This window comes from Anolis sagrei, chromosome 2 (genome assembly GCF_037176765.1).
Source record: "Anolis sagrei isolate rAnoSag1 chromosome 2, rAnoSag1.mat, whole genome shotgun sequence".
Taxonomy (NCBI): Eukaryota; Metazoa; Chordata; class Lepidosauria; order Squamata; family Dactyloidae; genus Anolis; species Anolis sagrei.
The window spans coordinates 186,364,046-186,382,733 of record NC_090022.1 but is presented as its reverse complement, the minus strand read 5'-3'; the positions used below and the strand labels follow the sequence as shown (position 1 = coordinate 186,382,733).

The 18,688-nt window shown below is 45.1% G+C and overlaps 2 protein-coding genes across 7 annotated transcripts in view; both read right to left on the bottom strand.

The window, feature by feature from the left end:
* DTX3 (deltex E3 ubiquitin ligase 3) overlaps positions 1-18,688 on the bottom strand; it is a 152,782-nt gene that overhangs the window by 41,737 nt on the left and 92,357 nt on the right. The window lies entirely within an intron of this gene.
* The window catches only part of ARHGEF25 (Rho guanine nucleotide exchange factor 25), a 128,865-nt gene that overhangs the window by 72,790 nt on the left and 37,387 nt on the right, over positions 1-18,688 (bottom strand). The window contains exon 1 of one of the 6 annotated variants that reach the window (XM_060762964.2): positions 9,789-10,084. The exons of the other annotated variants lie outside the window; for them this stretch is intronic. Coding sequence (XP_060618947.2) covers positions 9,789-9,879 — 91 coding nt within the window. The 5' untranslated portion in view covers positions 9,880-10,084. Of the gene's footprint in view, positions 1-9,788; positions 10,085-18,688 lie in introns of those variants that run through there. 6 annotated transcript variants of the gene reach the window in all.

The window sequence follows — 18,688 nt, the reverse complement described above, 5'->3', positions numbered from 1 at the left end:
AAACCCTGGTCTGAATGCTCAAACTACTATGCCACACTGGCTCCTAATCCCATTAACAAACCAGAAAATGCCATGATTAACCCAATCATGAGGCAAGGTAAGCTGTGCATGATTAAAAATATTATTTTCCTGAAACTTGGCTCAGATTAAGTTCTTGCTATTATTTATTTATTTCCTATATTTATACCCTGGCCTTCTCAACCCAAAGGGGACCCAGAGCAGGCTTACAAGTAGGCAACAATTCAATGCATATACGGACATACAACAAATTAATCACATGCATTAAAAACCATAGAATTAAAAAAACATCTAAGCATTAAAACCTTTTATTAAAACCACACAATCTCAAATCATAGTCCAGGAGCCATTTGGGTCATAACTGCACTTATTCTATGTCACTTATTGCAATAAATATACTGTCCAAGGCTTGGTCCCACAGTCACGTTTTTAATTTCTTTCTAAAGATCTGGAGGGAGGGAGCTGATCGGATTTCGCTAGGGAGTTCCACAGCCAAGGGGCCACCACGAGAAAGCCCTGTCTCTCATCCCCACCAACCACGCTTACAAAGGAGGTGGTACCATCTGCAAGGACATTTCCCAGGGGATGTCCTGATGTTTGATATTTTACCATCCTTGTGGGAGGCTTCTCTCATGTCCCCGCATGGGGAGCTGGAGCTGACAGAGGGAGCTCAACCAGCTCTCTCTGAATTTGAACTGTTGACCTATCAGTCAGCAGTCCTGCTGGCACAAGGGTTTAACCCATTGAACCATTGGGTGCTCCTAATTATTTCAGCGATGGGAATAGAAGGCTACCATCTTCCATACCCTTTGTCCCAGGTTCACAAGGACCAGTGGCAACTGTTTCTAAGGTCCTAAAAGGCCTTGTTCAAATTCATCAAACCAGTGGCCCAGCCACAATGAAGCAGAGATTGAAGGTTGAACAAGGAGCTCTGGGGAACTATAAATGCAGGACTTGCAGCTTCATGAAAGGATGAGCCCGAGATATCTAAGGAGGAAGAACAAGGTAACACCCCAGCCATCCTCCAATTTCAAATGTACAGAAACCAATTCAGTCACATCCATTTTGAAGGACAAAAACAATAATGGCAAAGAATTCCAGACTGAACATTGGAGAAGATTCCTGTACCTTTGCTGGCTGTGCAGAGATGGGAATTTCAGCAGAGATTGCTTGTCATGCAAACAGATAATAAGTATCAATTGCAGGAATTCCTGGTTCCATACTACTGTTAAAGTGACAAGGGCCTACTCCATTCTGGCAACCCTAAGTAGCAAACAAACTAAATCATAGGATTGCTGTGAGTGTTCCAGGCTGTATGGCCATGTTCCAGAAGAATTCTCTCCTGATGAATTGCCCACATTCCAGACAAGAATCCCAAAAAGAATCAATTAGGGCCAGGAAACATCTCCTAACAAAGGATACCTCCAGGCAGCAACCAGCCAGGCTTTGAAGCTGCAAGGTCATGAAATGCTAATCAAGGTGGCCAATTGCAACATTCACACTTTCCTCAAACAGACAAGAGTTCTTTCTCCCACCCTGGACATTCCACAGATATATAAACCTCACTTGCCTAGTTTCTGCCACAGATACGGGTGAAACGTCAGAAGAGAATGCTTCTGGAACATGGCCATACAGCCCGGAAAACTCACAGCAATCCAGTGATTCGGGCCATGAAAGCCTTTGACTAAACAGCCTCCTCATCAATCTCCTGTCTGAAATTATTACATTATTTAGTTGCACCTGTAATTTAAACTTAAACCAGTCTTCAATAAGGAACATGCCTTCAGAAGTTGCTACTTCCTTTGAAAGTCCTCCCACCCTTCATCACTGGCTGGGCTGGCTAGGGCAAATGAGAGTTGCAGTCCAGAAACCTCTGGAGGACCAAATTTCTCATTTCTGAGCTAATGGCACTGCGTTAGAGAAATTACAGAACCTATAAATACACCTAACGCATAACAACTACAGCTCCCGATGGTTCTTGCATGGAAACTAGGTCCATTAAAACAGTAACCATTGTAAGTGTTGCTTCCTTTAACATAAATTTTTCAGATTATATTACACAGAAGAGTTTGATCCCACTTGAACTCCATCCCACATGGCTTCATCCTACCAAGTCCAAGGATTTCTTACTGTGGAGAAATGGTACTTCAGAGGAGTGCCTCTTCAGAGGAGGATCTCATGCGCTCAATTCGAAGTGCCTCAACAAATCCCAAGTTTCCATGGCATTTAAAGTGGGATCAAACTGGTCTAGTTCTCTAGTGCAGACACACTCCTGGCAATTTCTTACAATTGAGACATTTCCCTCGAAATAGGTCTACTTACTGGTCATTTCTTGCTATCTCAATGCAACAATCAGTCAAGGTGCATCACCTCACAAAGCAGCCCTTAATTAATTAATTAATTGAAAACATTTATATTTCACCCTTCTCACCCTGAAGGGGACTCAGGGCAGAGCACAACATATATACGGTAAACATTCAATGCCAGGACGTAAAACCATAAATATATACAAACATGAAAATCACTAATATTCACATTAAAAGTTGCTTAAAACCCTCTCAGAACATCAGTTTGCCTCCCTGCACTGCCTCAAAGGCTTGGTCCCACAGCCAGGTCTTCATCATCCTTCTGAAAGACAGGAGGGAGAGGGCTAATATTGCCAGGAAGGGAGTTCTATAAGTGGGGGGCAATCACTGAGAAGGCCCTGTCTCTCATCCCCACCAAACGTGCCTGTGGTGGTAACTGGACCAAGAACAGGGCCTCCTCAGAAGATCTCAGTTTCCACAGTAGTTTGTAAAGGGAGATGCGTTCAGACAGGTAAACTGCGCCAGGGCCGTTTAGGGCTTTATAGTTGAAAGCCAGCACTTTGAATTGTGCCCAGTAGCAAACAGGCAACCAGCGGAGCTGACGTAACATGGGAGTTGTGTGCGCTCTGTATGCCGCCCCAGTTATTAACCTGACTGCCTCTTGTTGGACTATTTGAAGCTTCCGAACCGTCTTCAAAGGCAACCCCATGTAGAGCACATTGCAGTAGTCTATCCTGGATGTCAGAAGCAGCCTCCACCCACACCCCAGTCCCCTTTAGACATAGAATCATAGAATCATAGAGTTGGAAAAGACCTCATGGGCCATCCTGTCCAACCCCCTGCCAAGAAGCAAGATTGCATTCAAAGCACCCCTGACAGATGGCCATCCAGCCTCTGTTTAAAAGCTTCCAAAGAAGGAGCCTCCACCACACTCCAGCGCAGAGAGTTCCACTGCTGAACAGCTCTCACAGTCAGGAAGTTCTTCCTCATGTTCAGATGGAATCTCCTTTCTTGCAGTTTGGAGCTGTTGTTTTGCGTCCTAGTCTTTGGGGAAGCAGAAAACAAGCTTGCTCCCTCCTCCCTGTGACTTCCTCTCACATATTTATACATGGCTATCATATCTCCTCTCAGCCTTCTCTTCTTCAGGCTAAACATGCCCAGCTCCTTAAGCCGCTCCTCATAGGGCTTGTTCTCCAGACCCTTGATCATTTTAGTCACCCTTCTCTGGATACATTCCAGCTTGTCAATAACATGTGCACAGCGCTATTAATGAGATGCCAGACTAGATTCTGAACATTTCATGCAATCTTGAATGGCAGTGGTATTCCTTTTGACTGCTTGTTGGCAATTGCTGCTTTCTTTCCCCATGATTAGTTCTACTTGCGAAGATGAACATGTGCAATCATTACCACCACTTGGAGAAGAGGGTAGAGCTGCTCTGGCAGAGAAAGAATATAATCACCAGGTTTTACAGAACTGGATATGTGCATAAATCAAAAGAGGGATGTGGATGATACCCATGTACAAATATGTGAAAAAATGCCATAAGGATGAGGGAGCAGGCTTGTTTTCTGCTGTCCTGGTGTCTAGAACTCGGAGCAATGGGTTCAAATTGCAGGAAAGGAGACTCCACCTGAACATTAGGAAGAATTTCCTGACTGTAAGAGCCGTTCAGCAGTGGAACTCTCTGCCTCCAAGTGTGGTGGAAGCTCCTTCCTTGGAAACTTTTAAACAGAACCTGGATGGCCATCTGTCAGGGAGCCTTTGATTGTGGATTTCCTGTATGACAGGCTTGGATTAGATGGCCCATATGCAGAGGCGGCCCGAGGTAATTTTCAAAGGTAAGCAAACAGTATCCCAACCAATCACTGATATATATTTTCTGTTCATCGTGGGAGTTCTGTGTGCCATATTTGGTTCAATTCCATCATTGGTGGAGTTCAGAATGCTCTTTGATTGTAGGTGAACTATACATCCCAGTAACTACAACTCGCATATGTCAAGGTCTATTTTCCTCCAAGAGCGCCTCAAGAGCGCCCCTGGGCAAAATCAACTATACTGCAAATGCTTACTTTGCGTAATGGGTTGAGCCGCCACTGCCCATACTCTATGATTCTAAGATATTTTAGCATCTGAGATTCAGAGAAAGTCTGTAACACAAGCTTTTGTAGATTGAGCCTACTTCATTACTCTTCAAAAGGCTTATCCTACAAACTTCTTTCTCTTGGTTAATCTCAAAGATTAATCTCAAATGGGTTATACCCTTGTGCTGGCAGGACTGAAGACCAACAGGTCAGAGGTTTGAATCCAGGAAGAGTGCGGATGAGCTCCCTCTGTTAGCTCCAGCTCCCCACACGGGGACATGAGAGAAGCCGCCCACAAGGATGTTTTTTGTTTGTTTGTTTGGTCAGATCAGGAGCAACTTGAGAAACTTCAAGTCACTTCTGGTGTGAGAGAATTGGCCGTCTGCAAGGACGTTGACCGGGGGACGCCTGGATGATTTGATGTTTTATCATCCTTGTGAGAGGCTTCTCTCCTGTCCCTGTATGAGGAGCTGGAGTTGATAGAGGGTGCTCATCTGCCTCCTCCTGGATTCGAACCTGCAACCTGTCGGTCTTCAGTCCTGCTGGCAGAGGGGTTCAACCCACAAGGATTGTAAAACACCAAAACATCTGGGCATCCCCTGGGCAACGTCCTTGCTGACGGCCAATTCTCTCACACAAGAAGCAACTTGCAATTTCTCAAGTCGCTCCTGACACGACAAAAAAAATATCTCAAAGATTAATCTCAAAGGTAGCACAATGGGTTAAAACCCTTGTGCTGGCAGGACTGAAGACCAACAGGTCAAAGGTTTGAATCTAGGAAGAGTGCGGATGAGCTCCCTCTGTTAGCTCCAGCTCCCCATACGGGGGCATGAGAGAAGCCTCCCACAAGGATGGTAAAACACCAAAACACCTGGGCATCCCCTGGGCAACGTCCTTGCTGATGGCCAATTCTTTCACACAAGAAGCAACTTGCAGTTTCTCAAGTCGCCCCTGACACAAAAAGAAGAGAGAATCTCAAAGGTGCTACAATATCCCTTTGAATACTGATCCAAGCTAATGTGGCTATGTCTTTGAAGAAAACACAAGGGAAATTCAAAAGTAGACTGATATAAAATTGATAGATGGCTCCGGACAGAACCAATCAAGAATTCACACATCCTTATATTTCTTTATGCAGCTATTTAGTATCCAAAGTCTGTATCAGCATACCAAGGAATTTTGTAGCAGCCTTGAGACTAACTGAAAGACATTTGCAGCATAAGGTTTCATAGACAGAAACGATGAAAGCTTATGCTACAAACACCCCTCTCCCGGTTATTCTCAAAGGTGCTGCAATATCCTTTTGTATGTCACTTTTTTATATTTCTGTTTGAAGAAACATACAGAGAGAGACATACATAAATTGCCCTAGCCCAATGATCTTCAAAGTGTGTTCCAAAGAACCACACTGGAATTCCTTGGGAAACTGAGAGTGGAATTATCAATAAGTTACGAAAAACAAAAACAAAGGAGGAGAACCTTTGCTGAAAGTTAGTTTACCCATTACAACCAATCCTCCCCTCAACATGAAGCCATGAGGAATTGTTGGGTATATTTTCAGATTCCTGTTTTGTTTGTTTGCTTTTTTCATGACAGGAGCAACTTGAGAAACTGCGTCCAGTGGCACACTGAGTTAAACCCTTGTGCCAGCAAGACTGCTGACAGACAGGTCAGTGGTTTGAACCTGGGGAGAGGTTGAGCTCCCTCTGTCAGCTCCAGCTCCCCATGTGGGGACATGAGAGAAGCCACACACAAGGATAGTAAAACATCAAAACATTCCCCTGAGCAATGTCCTTGCAGATGGTATATTCCCTCACCCCAGAAGAAGAAGGATTCGTGTTCATCAAAAAAGAGCCTAGTGTTTGCAAAATATAGTTTTTGGGCTGTTGTAGGTTTTTCGGGCTATATGGCCATGTTCTAGAAGCATTCTATCCTGATGTTTCACCTGCATTATATGGCAAGCATCCTCAGAGGTTATGCAGGCGAAACATCAGGAGAGAATGCTTCTAGAACATGGCCATACAGCCCGAAAAATCTACAACAACCCAGTGATTCCAGCCAGGAAAGCCTTCGACAATATAGTTTTTGTTTTGAACTGCAGCTCTCAGAACACCACAACTAGCATAGCCACACTCTAGAAGGGACACAGTAAATCAATGGTTCTCAACCTATGGGTCCCCAGGTGTTTTGGCCTACAACTCCCTGAAATCCCAACCAGTTTACCAGCTGTTAGGATTTCTGGGAGTTGAAGGCCAAAACATCTGGGGACCCACAGGTTGAGAACCACTGCAGTAAATTCTTATTCATGACTGGAGAGTGTATCCTGAAGACATGCTCTTCGACCAACTGAAGGCCTTTCCACATAGCCCTCTATCCCAGAACATCAAGGCAGAAAATCCCACAATATCTGCTTTGAACTGGGTTATCTGAGTCCACACTGCCATATATTCCAGTTCAAAGCAGATAAAGTGGGATTTTATTCAGCTGTGTGGAAGGGGACTGATTCCTTGCTGGACATCCATAAGTTCTTCAGCAGTGGAGAGTCAACAGGGAAAAGATACCTTGAACACAGAAGGTCTGGTTCAACCTGCTACCTGCATGGAGATGTTGTTGCCATTGATATACAGTGCGCATGGAATTTTCTTGCATGATAACAACAGAAGAAGTCTTTGCCCTGAGGGGCCTACAATCTACATATCAAGAGTAGAGGGCCAGCGTATGATGAGGGAAAGGGAAAGGCATAGATTGCAAGAAATAAGTAAAAACAGTTGCAAGTCATTTAGGCTTATTTGAACCCAGAGACTTCACAAAAAATGAAGTCTTGAGATGAAATTTCAAAAACAGACCAACAGATAGCAAGGTGCATTTATTGTGGGAAGAAGGTATAAAGGACAGCAAAGGGGATGTACTGTTTGCCAGGCATCTACCTCCACAAAGCTGCTATTAGCGTTTCAGACTCCCACAATAGAGTGCCTGGCTCCACATCATCTACACTCCCAAAATTAACTATTAATGATCTTTAGATCCCCGCTTGAAATCAATACTTTTGTTTTCAGCCTGATTTAGACAAGTGGAAAATGAAGATGAGCTGGGACAAGAGGGTAAGAGTGGTGAACAAACCATAGAAATAATCAGGACCAGCTGACACCTCCCAACAAAGGATTCCCCCAGGCAGGAAGCTGCCAAGCTTTGAAGTTGCAAGACTATTAAATGCTGATCAAGGTGATCAATTGCAACATTCACACTTGCCTCAAACAGACAAGAGCATTTTCTCCCACCCTGGACATTCCACAGATATATAAACCCCACTTGCCTAGTTTCCAACAGACCTCACAACCTATGAGGATGCTTGCCATAGATGTGGGTGAAATGTCAGGAGAAAATGCTTCTGGAACATGGCCATACGGCCCAGAAAACTGGGTAAGAGTGGTGAACAAACCATAGAAATAATCAGGACCAGCTGACACCTCCCAACAAAGGATTTCCCCAGGCAGGAAGCAGCCAAGCTTTGAAGTTGCAAGACTATTCAATGCTGATCAAGGTGATCAATTGCAACATTCACACTTGCCTCGAACAGACAAGAGCTCTTTCTCCCACCCTGGACATTCCAGATATATAAACCTCACTTGCCTAGTTTCCAACAGACCTCATGGCTAGAATCACTGGGTTCCTGGGAGTTCTCCAGGCTGTATGGCCATGTTCCAGAAGCATTCTCTCCTGACGTTTCGCCCACACCTGTGGCAGGCATCCTCAGAAGTTGTGAGGTATGTTGGAAACCTCTGAGGATGCTTGCCATAGATGTGGGTGAAATGTCAGGAGAGAATGCTGCCGGAACATGGCCATACTGCCCAGAAAACTCACAACAACCTACAAACCATAGAAACCTTAAGCATCCCAGTGCAGTACTGCTTAGCATTCCATATATCCAAGGGTTTTTAAACTATGTACATTAACAGCTCACTGGTAAACATACACTCCCAAGCCTGTGCCTAAAGCTTAGTCCACCAGGAAGTTGCAGCAATACAGCACGGCTAATGAAATTCATCTCCTGCAAAATAAGCACTTACAAGCATACAGACGAAATGCAGTCACGCAATACAGAGAGACACTTCTGCCCACATTTAAACACATACATTCAGTTGCCTACAGACAGACTCTCTCATTCTCTCTTTCTCATACAGACACACTTCCTGTATACACAGCTGCCCATAAACAGTGCAACACCCCCCCCCCCCCACAGCCTAGACATTGCTTGAACGCAGAGACAGATCTGCCCAAACAGAGATGAACACATGGATTTCCAAGAGATACACAGACAATTCTGTATCTGCAGCCTTAAATGCACTGCTTTGAAGTGTATGTATGTGAGAGACAGGGGAACAGATCCACCCAAACCACACTACAGCAGTCACGAACGCAAGCAGGGATGCATTCTGCCACATTTGCCCATGTTCTTACATTCCTACAATACATCTTTGTATTTAAAAAAATGACCCACTGAACTCCCAAGCACCCTTCTCCTTCGCCCTTTATCCTCAACCATCTATCGACCAAAATGCTGGGCCATAAGTCCTCTCCAAGTGAGCCTTGCTTCTCATTGGAAACTTTCCCTGCCACTTCCGATGCCCACTCCTCACTTAGGAGCCCCCAGTGGTGCAATAGGTTAAACCCTTGTGCCACCAGGACGGCGGTTCAAATCCGGGAAGAGGGGTGAGCTCCCCTCTGTCAGTTCCAGCTTCCCATGCAGGGGCATGAGAGAAGCCTCCCACAGCATGGTAAAACATCCAGGCAACGTTCTTGCAGACAGCCAATTCTCTTGCACCAGAAGCGACTTGCAGTTTCTCAAGTTGCGCCTGACAAGGGGAAAAAAACTTAGCCACCTTGTTAGTGCCCCATTTATTATGGTCACAAAAGAGTGGTACCTCTTCAATGAAGCTTGATGTGTCCTCATTCTATACAGTACTCTCAGGGCAGTGGGGCTGGGCAACAAGGGATGAGCGCAAATCCCACTCCAAGTGCCAACACCCTGACAGTAAAGTGTCCAGTGCACAGTGCCAGGCGTGGAAAGCAATTCTGTTTGATGCCAGCGTTGTGCCAGGTTGGCACACTTATGATGCCTAAATAAAGAAATATTAGTATTCAAGCAGCAAGAATGATGCCTAGGGATGGTATGCTAGGGTGCTGTCCAGTAAGAAAGACAACGCCCATGCCATGCTCAAAGAGGGTGATGCCCAGTTCAAGCAATGATGCATGGGCAAGGGAAGATGTGAGTACATTGCAGAGAAAGGGCAGAGAAAGCCGTGCCCATGCAAGGGAAGGGGTAGGGTCAGGGGAAAGGGAGGGGAAAGGGGCACCCATCCTGGGAATGCCAGTCACTCACCTCGTGTCCGGGAGGGGCAGCAGCTGCACTTGGCCAGGACTTTGCGGAACAAGTGGTGGCAGGCACAGCCTTGCTGGCTCCCACCCCTCATAGTGCCGCCCGGCCTCGCTGGGCTCTGTCATCCACTGTGCCAGCCATCTAGCAAGGGGACAGCACAGCCCCAGGCAGGGGAAGGAGGGAAGGAGGGAGGAAGGGGGGACTCCTGCCACCACAGCCTTTTGCTCAGTGACAGAACAACAGGGCTGGGCTGGTGCTGCCCAGGGGGAGGAGGAGCCTCTGCAGCTGCCCCCTCCCCTGACATATTTATCTTTCTCTCTCTTTCTCTCTCATCCAGAGCCTCCCAGAGCCAGACCCCCCTCCCTCCCTCATTCTCTCTCTCTCTCCCTTCTTCCCTCCCTCCTTCCTTCCTTCTTCTTGCTGAGCCATTGCAGCCAGCTCTGCAGCAGTGGAGCCTGAGGCAGGCAGATCTCCATGTCCTCCACTCCATCCCAGAAGTGGAGAAACAGGGCAAGGGGCGATAAAAAGGGGGTACAAAGCCCAAGACAAAAGTCAGCATATGATGATATAGGAGCAAAGATTTTTTGGATGCTAAAAAAAGGAACAAAGAAAAGGCAATGTGTTGTCGAAGGCTTTCGTGGCCGGAATCACTGGTTGCTGTGAGTTTTCCAGGCTGTATGGCCATGCTCCAGAAGCATTCTCTCCTGATGTTTTGCCCACACCTGTGGTAGGTGTCCACAGAAGTTGTGAGGTCTGTTGGAAACCTCTGAGGATGGCTATGTTCCAGAAGCATTCTCTCCTGACATTTCGCCCACATCTATGGCAGGCATCCTCAGAGATGGAGCCCCCGGTGGCGCAGTGGGTTAAACCTGAAGACTGAAGACTGAAAGGTCGCATGTTCGAATCCAGGGAGAGGCAGATGAGCTCCCTCTATCAGCTCCAGCTCCTCATGCAGGGGACATGAGAGAAGCCTCCCACAAGGATGATAAAAACATCAAATCACCCAGGCGTCCCCTGGACAACATCCTTGCAGATGGCCAATTCTCTCATACCAGAAGTGACTTGCAGTTTCTCAAGTTGCTCCTGACATGATAAAAAAAATCCTCAGAAATTGTGAAGACTGTTGGAAACTAGGCAAATGGGGTTTATATATCTGTGGAATGTCCACGTGGGAGAAAGAAATCTTCTCTGCTTGAGGCAAGTGTGAATGTTGCATTTGGCCACCTTGATTAGCATTGAATGGCCTTGTAGCTTCAGAGCCTGGCTGGTTGCTCCCTGGGGGATCCTTTTTGGGGAGGTATTAGCTGGCCCTGATTGTATGTGCCATAGATGTGGTTGAAATGTCATGACAGAATGCTTCTGGAACATGGCCATACAGCCTGAAAAACTTAAAGCAACTTAGAGTGTTATTTGCTTGCACACAAAAGACTCAGTCTCTGACATCCTTACAGGAATCTCTTGTAGGAGCCCTAGGAGCAAGCCAGCATCTGAGATATTGATATAACTGGAAACAAAGCAAAAGGGGTTTATATATCTGTGGAAAGTCCAGGATGAGAGAAAGAACTCTTGCCTGTTGGCAGTGATGCAGTTTTGTGTGCCTGTGACTGCAAAAAAGAGGTGGATTTCCTGAATGTATAAAGTTGGGGGTGTTTGAGGCATGCCCAGGAATGAGTGGGCAACTCCTGTTTGCAGGTTGGTAGGACTGAGCTCCATCTGGTGTCTCGACGACAACGTTATGGTTGCTTCTTCCCACACAATGCTCCAAAAGCAGTGGGAGGAAGCGGAGCAGCTACTCACCCACTCATCCCTACAGCAAAGGCAAGGGGCCTTTAGGATCCATCTTATACTGAGATGGTAGTCCATCGCTCTTTCCCCCATCCCTCATTGCCCACTTGGTACTGTGGAAGGGACAGGTGGTGCTGTGAGTGGGAAAGAGATGAATGTCACTTCCAATTGTTACATATTTCTAATATCGAAAGCAATAGGCAATAAAAGGTATGAAATTAATAGGTAGCAACAGTTGCTTGCAATTATATGCACACCTATTTCATTGCAGATATCAATTATAAGCTCCTCTGTGGCATGTGATGACTGGACAAGCAAAAATAATGGTTATAATGTGTTGTTGAAAGCTTTAATGGCCGGAATCACTGGGTTCCTCTGAATTCTCCAGGCTGTATGGTCATGTTCCAGAAGCATTCTCTCCTGACATTTCACCCACACCTGTGGCAGGCGTCCTCAGAGGTTGTGAGGTCTGTTGGAAACCTCTGAGGATGCCTGCCACAGGTGTTAGGCGAAATGTCAGGGGGGAATGCTTCTGGAACATGGCCATGCAGCATGGAAAACTCACAACAACTGAATGGTTAGAATATTTCATTAAGACTGAGAAGAGTCAAATTCAAACAATCATTTACCCATGAAGCTCTCCAAGTGACCTCGAGGCAGTCATTGATTCTCATCCTACCTCACAACATTGTTGTGAAGGTAATAGGAGAGTGGGGAAAGGAGCCATGTATACCACCTTGATCTTGTCAGAAGGAAAGCATAACCTAAATCTAGTATTTTAAAAGAGCGACAACACAAAAATACTTCTCTGTGTCTGAGACACATTGAATATGTTTGCTTCAGCCCTCAGCATGTTGCATTGTTGCCATCTGTTGATTTTTCTCTTGCTTATATATTAAAACCCAAATTTCATATCTAATTTAGTCTTATCCCCACTACTTTAGGTACAGCCCACTTTAGATGCATTTACACTCTAGAATTAAGACACAATGCTATGGAATCCTGGGAGTTTGGTGAGGCACCACTAGTCTTGGGAAGACCTTGTTAAACTACAGCGGGTGGTCACCTCTCAGCTCCAGGGTTGCCTAGAGGACATCAATTATCTGGATCAGTCACAGTCTGGGTTTAGGCCTGGTCACAGTACCAAGACGGCTTTGGTCGCCTTGGTGGATGACCTCCGCAGGGAGCTGGACAGGGGGAGTGTGACCCTGTTGGTTCTCTTGGACATCTCAGCGGCTTTCGATACTATCGACCATGGTATCCTTCTGGGATGGCTCTCTGGGATGGGTCTTGGGGGCACAGCTTTGTCATGGCTCCAGACCTTTCTGGAGGTTTGTTCCCAGATGGTGAAGCTGAGGGACACCTGCTTGGACCCGTGGCATTTGACGTGTGGGATCCCGCAAGGTTCCATTCTGTCCCCCATCCTTTTTAACATCTACATGAAACCGCTGGGAGAGGTCATCCGGAGTTTTGGAGTTGGGTGCCATTTCTACGTAGATGATACCCAACTCTACTACTCCTTTCCACCTAACTCAAAGGAAGCTCCTCGGGTGCTGGACGAGTGCCTGGCCGCTGTGACTGTCTGAATGAGAATGAATAAGCTGAGGATCAATCCCGACAAGACAGAGGTCCTCCAGGTCGATCGGAAGTCGGATAGGGGTATAGGGTGGCAACCTGTACTTGACGGGGTTGCACTCCGCCTGAAGTCACAGGTCCGCAGCTTGGGTGTCCTCCTAGACTCATCGTTAACACTTGAAGCTCAGGCGTTGGCGGTAGCTAGGAGGGCCTTCGCACAATTAAAACCGTGCGCCAGCTGTGACGTGAAGTCGGATCTGGCCATGGTAGTCCACGCCTTGGTCAGGGCTAAGGGAAACTGCTAGCCAACAATATCCGGAGGACTACCAGACTGTTTTAGGGCCTCCTACTGAACTTAACATCTCTAGAAAGATGACCAAAATTAATTTCGCTCTCATAACAAACTAGGTGTATTTGACCAAGCATGAAGACACTTGCTTTCCCAGAGACAGTGACGGAAGTACTGGCCTTGCAAGACTGGAAAACCCAGCATCAAAGTCCTTAATTCAGAGGCACTAAGAACAAATAGATGGTATTTTCAACTGTTTTACTCAAACCACAAAACAAGATAGGAATGAAATGGCAGAATTCACGGACGGCAGAGCATACAGTAGACTGTCAAAAGGAAACCACCTTTGAATGTTCTCCCAGATTATGAGGGGGGGGGGATAATATCCTTGCAAGAAAACTAACAAACCAGGAAGAGAGATATTTTTTTCTTCCTGGTATGTCTGTATTTCTAGCTAGCCCTAGTAGGCTAATATCTCTCACTAAAAAACAATATTACAAATCCGAGACTTATCATACTTTGAGACAATGCCACTCATTGGGTAACATAATAATGTGCATAAAGGAGAAGGCAGTAATAAAAGAAGAAGGCCACATTGCTAATGAATTGACAGTTAAGCTATGGCTGCCTTGAGTATGCAAGACTTGAGCAGGATTGTTGACAAGTGGGATTCTTGAGGGTCTCTCATTCATAGGATCATCACACATCTAAGCCAACTTGACAGCAAGTCGCAAGAACAATAATTACAGTATTTCACTTGCAGTGACTGTACTTTTTATTACACAAAGTAATAAATAACCTCTGTTGTATGAAATAGATGAGTTGCTAGGGCTGTGATATATCTCTCTACTCGTTTTTCTGCAGAGATGGTACAGGTAGAAGAATGGCCATTTTTTCAGTGGCATATAATAATAATAAGAAGAAGGAGGAGGAGGAGGAGGAGGAGGAGGAGGAGGAGGAGGAGGAGGAGGAGGAGGAGGGTTAGAAGGCATGATCATCATGTTTGCAGACAACACCAAATTGGGAGGGATAGCCAGTACTCCAGAGGATAGGAGCAGAATTCAAAATGATCTTAACAGATTAGAGAACCTGGACAAAACTAACAAAATGAAGTTCAACAGGGACAAATGCAAAATACTCCACTTAGGCAGAAAAAATGAAATGCAAAGATACAGAATGGGAGACGCTTGGCTCAAGAGCAGTACGTGTGAAAATGATCTTGGAGTCCTCGTGGACAACGTTAAACATGAGCCAACAATGTCATGTGATAGCTGAAAAGCCAATGAGATTTTGACCTGCATCAATAGGAGTATAGTGTCTAGATCCAGGGAAGTCATGCTGCCCCTCCATTCTGCCTTGGTCAGACCACATCTGGAATACTGTATCCAATTCTGGGCACCACAATTGAAGAGTGATGTTGACAAGCAACTAAAATGATCAAGTGTCTGGAGAACAAGCCCTATGAGGAGCGGCTTAAAGAGCTGGGAATGTTTCGCTTGAAGAAGAGAAGGCTGAGAGGAAACATGATAGCCATGTATAAATATGTAAGAGGAAGTTATAGGGAGGAGGTTTGTTTTCTGCTACTCTGGAGACTAGGACACAGAACAATGGCTTCAAACTACAAGAAAGGAGATTCCATCTGAACACGAGGAAGAACTTCCTGACTGTGAGAACTGTTCAGCAGTGGAACTCTCTGCCCCAGAGTGTGGTAGAGGCTCCTTCTTTGGAAGCTTTTAAACAGAGGCTGGATGGCCATCTGTCAGGGCTGTTTTGAATGCAATTTTCCTGTTTCTTGGCAGGGGGTTGGACTGGATGGCCCATGAAGTCTCTTCCAACTCTATGTTTCTATGATTCTATGATCATTATTTTACCCTGCCACCATCTCCCCAAAGGGATTCAGGATAGGTCACAGAACGCTCCAAGTGTCACATGAAGACAACAATATGTATAAATACAATGACATAAATATAATCAACAGTGCATAAAAATCTCATTTATTAAATAATAAAAAAATGAAAGCCATAAAATTCCTAAAATTCAGTGGAACCTGCTGGCAGGCTATCTGTCATAACAATCAATCAAAGTGTGGGCCAGTACTATCACTGATTCATCACATTGGCCATGGATTACTCAGGATGAAAGGCCTGTCTGAAGAGCCATATTTTTAGACTCAGCTGGAAGGACTGAAGAGAGGAGGCAAATCTAATTTTTTTAAGGCGGTTGTTCCAGAACCAGGGAGCCACCACCGAGAAGGCCTCTTTCTCATCTCCACCAGCTGTGCTTGAGATGGTGGTGGGACCGAAAGAAGGGCCTCCCCAGCAGATGCCCGTGCCGGTTCACAGAAGGAGATGCGGTCTCGAAGACAGGTTAAAGATATGTCTCGAAGATGTATATGCTAATACTATACATTTTATCTTTTAAATGCCATTGACCAAAATCACAAAAACAGAAATATTTAATCAGGAACCAAGTTTGAAATTGCATGAAAGAATCAGTTAGGAATGCCAAAGACATTAATGACTGCTGGTCAGACACCACATATTCTTATATTCTGTGTTCTTACCTGTGAAAATACAGCCACCCATAGCTCCTACACTCACAATCAGGTGGGTGAATGAGAATTTCTACTTCACCATTGCATAGCTATCTGTTTCCACTTCACAAACATTCTCCTGAGGGGGCTGAAGAAGCTCCCACAGAACAACAACATTAGAAAGCCGGTTCCTTAAACATAGTTTAGAAAAACTTTGCCATCTGGGTCTCAGCAAGCTTATGTCCAGTTAAACCTTCTTTCTGTTGAGATGCAAAGCTGGGACTACTTGCCAAACCCTTGGTAGGACAAAGCTCTTCCTTGAGACCTAGCTATGCTAAGCTGGAGACCACCTTCTTCCTTGTGAGATGCAAAGCAGGGACTACTTGCCAAACCCTTGGTAGGACAAAGCTCTTCCCTTGAGACCTAGCTATGCTAAGCTGGAGACCACCAGCCCCATCTCAGACCCCTACTATTTAGAATCTGGCCAACTCTGAGAGGCAAGTTAAATCTGACTTCCAAAACTGTACCCTTAATAAGAACAAGGCTTGGAGCTTGCTGGAGGGAAATGGAGCCCTTGGAGACTGGTACTTGTGACTGGCAAAAAAATGGAACTGGCAGTGTGCCTGCCTCCACCCAACACATCACTGTTTTGACTATCCATAGCCTTTAAAAAAACATGTATTCTGCCTTTCCTTCAAAGAGCTCAAGGCAGTGTGTAAGGTCTTTCAGTTTATCCTAAGAAGAACTCTGTAAAGGAGTCTAGGTGATGGGATGGTGATTGGCTCAAGGCCATTCGGTAAGCTTGGTGATCAACGACAGATCTACACTGATCTACTGTCCCCGGACCAATCCCAGCATAGTGTACACTGGATAGGATACTGGATGATTTTAATAGCACCCTGGCTGCTGTGAAGGCAGGAGGGGAACCCAGCTGTGCTGAACCTGATTGGCTGGATGGCCACCTTTTCTGTTTCAACTCATTCTCCATGTCATGGTGGTATCCAGGTACAACATGGGTTCTTTCAGATAGCTGTCACCTGCAGGAATGTTGTCTAGGCAACAAGTTGACAAAGGAATCGTGGAAGAAAGGAGGAGCCACCCCTCCTCTCTCCCTCGCTTACCCATTTGCCCCATCCACCCCAACAAATGTCAATGCAGACAATGGTCAACCAGCAGGACCCATGTTGTACCTGGAAGTCTCAGCGATACAAAAAATAGGAGGGGATGGTAAGTGCCATTCCATGTGCCTAAGCCACCTCAGATCAGGAAACATAGGATGGCCATGTAAATAGTTGCAGCCTGTTCCATCATGAAACCACCTCATGTTTACATGGGCCCAAAATATCAGGTTGTTATGAAGTTTGGGCCAGAATTTAGAGTATTTCACAACTTGGTTAATGTAGTTCAAGGTTGCACGAAGGTGATCTTGCCACATGTTACCCTGGATGAGCTCCATGCAATGTTTGGTCACCACAGAGCTGATCTGGGTCTCTTTGTAGTAAGCGGCCAATATAGATGTGCCCCGTGTAGACTTTCTGTTGTAAATAGCAATACTCTCAAGCCACCACTAGTTATTTGTTATGTATATAATTCACATTGTTTACTGTATTGTATATGTGTGTACTGGTTTGCAATTTTACTTTAATACTTTGTTGTAGGAGGGGCTGCAGACCATGTGATCAGAACTGAGATTTTTCAGTACTCAGATTCCATTTTAGAGTTGTATGCTTTAGACCAAGGGTCCTCAAACTACGGCCTGGGGGCCAAATACAGCTCTCCAAGGTCAGTTACCCGGCCCTCGCTCAGGGTCAAACTAAGTCTGAAACTACTTGAAAGCACACAACAACAACAACAACAACAACAACAATCCTATCTCATCAGCCAAAAGCAGGTCCACACTTCCCAATGAAATACTAATAGGTTTATATTTGTTAAATTTGTTCTTCATTTTAGTTATTGTATTGTTCTAAAGTGTTTTTTGCACTACAAATAAGATATGTGCAGTGTGCATAGGAATTCATTCATTTTTTTTTTCAAATTAAAATCCAGCCCTCCAACAGTTTGAGGGACTATGACCTGGCCCTCTGTTTAAAAAGTTTGTGGACCCCTGCTTTAGACTTTAATAGGAACAGTTTGCTTTCAGACACCAACAGGAACTGTATGCTTTAGACTTCAGTAGGAACTGTATGCTTAGAGACTTCAGTAGAAACAGATGTATGCTTTTAGAAGTTAGTTAAAACAGATTACAGAGACTCTATTAGACTCTCAAGACAGAGAGATGCTTTTCGATTATGGACTGTTGATTATGAGAAAGATGAGCTGTGTTACCTACACAGCAAAACTACTTCAGATCTACATGTAACTAGATTGCTATACGAAGTACCTGTATACTGAATACATTAAATTTGTGAGTAAACCAACTATGTTACTTTTAAATCAGTCTGCTTCTTTCTGTCTCTTGAGAGCATGATTTCAACTGAGAGATTTTAAGGGACAGTAGAAAATTTGGGGCAACTAAAATAACACTTCTGAAACTCTGCTATATGTGTGTTTTGTGCATTGGCATATCTTTGTCCCAAATAGTTCAAAGAGGATATCAGTTTAACAGCTGAGAAATCTAAATGCCTTGCATAAATGCCATTTTCCTAAAAGGTTATGACTCTAACGGGTCATGCTTTTACCAAGAGGTTATGGCATCATTTTTCAAAAGGTCGTGTCTTT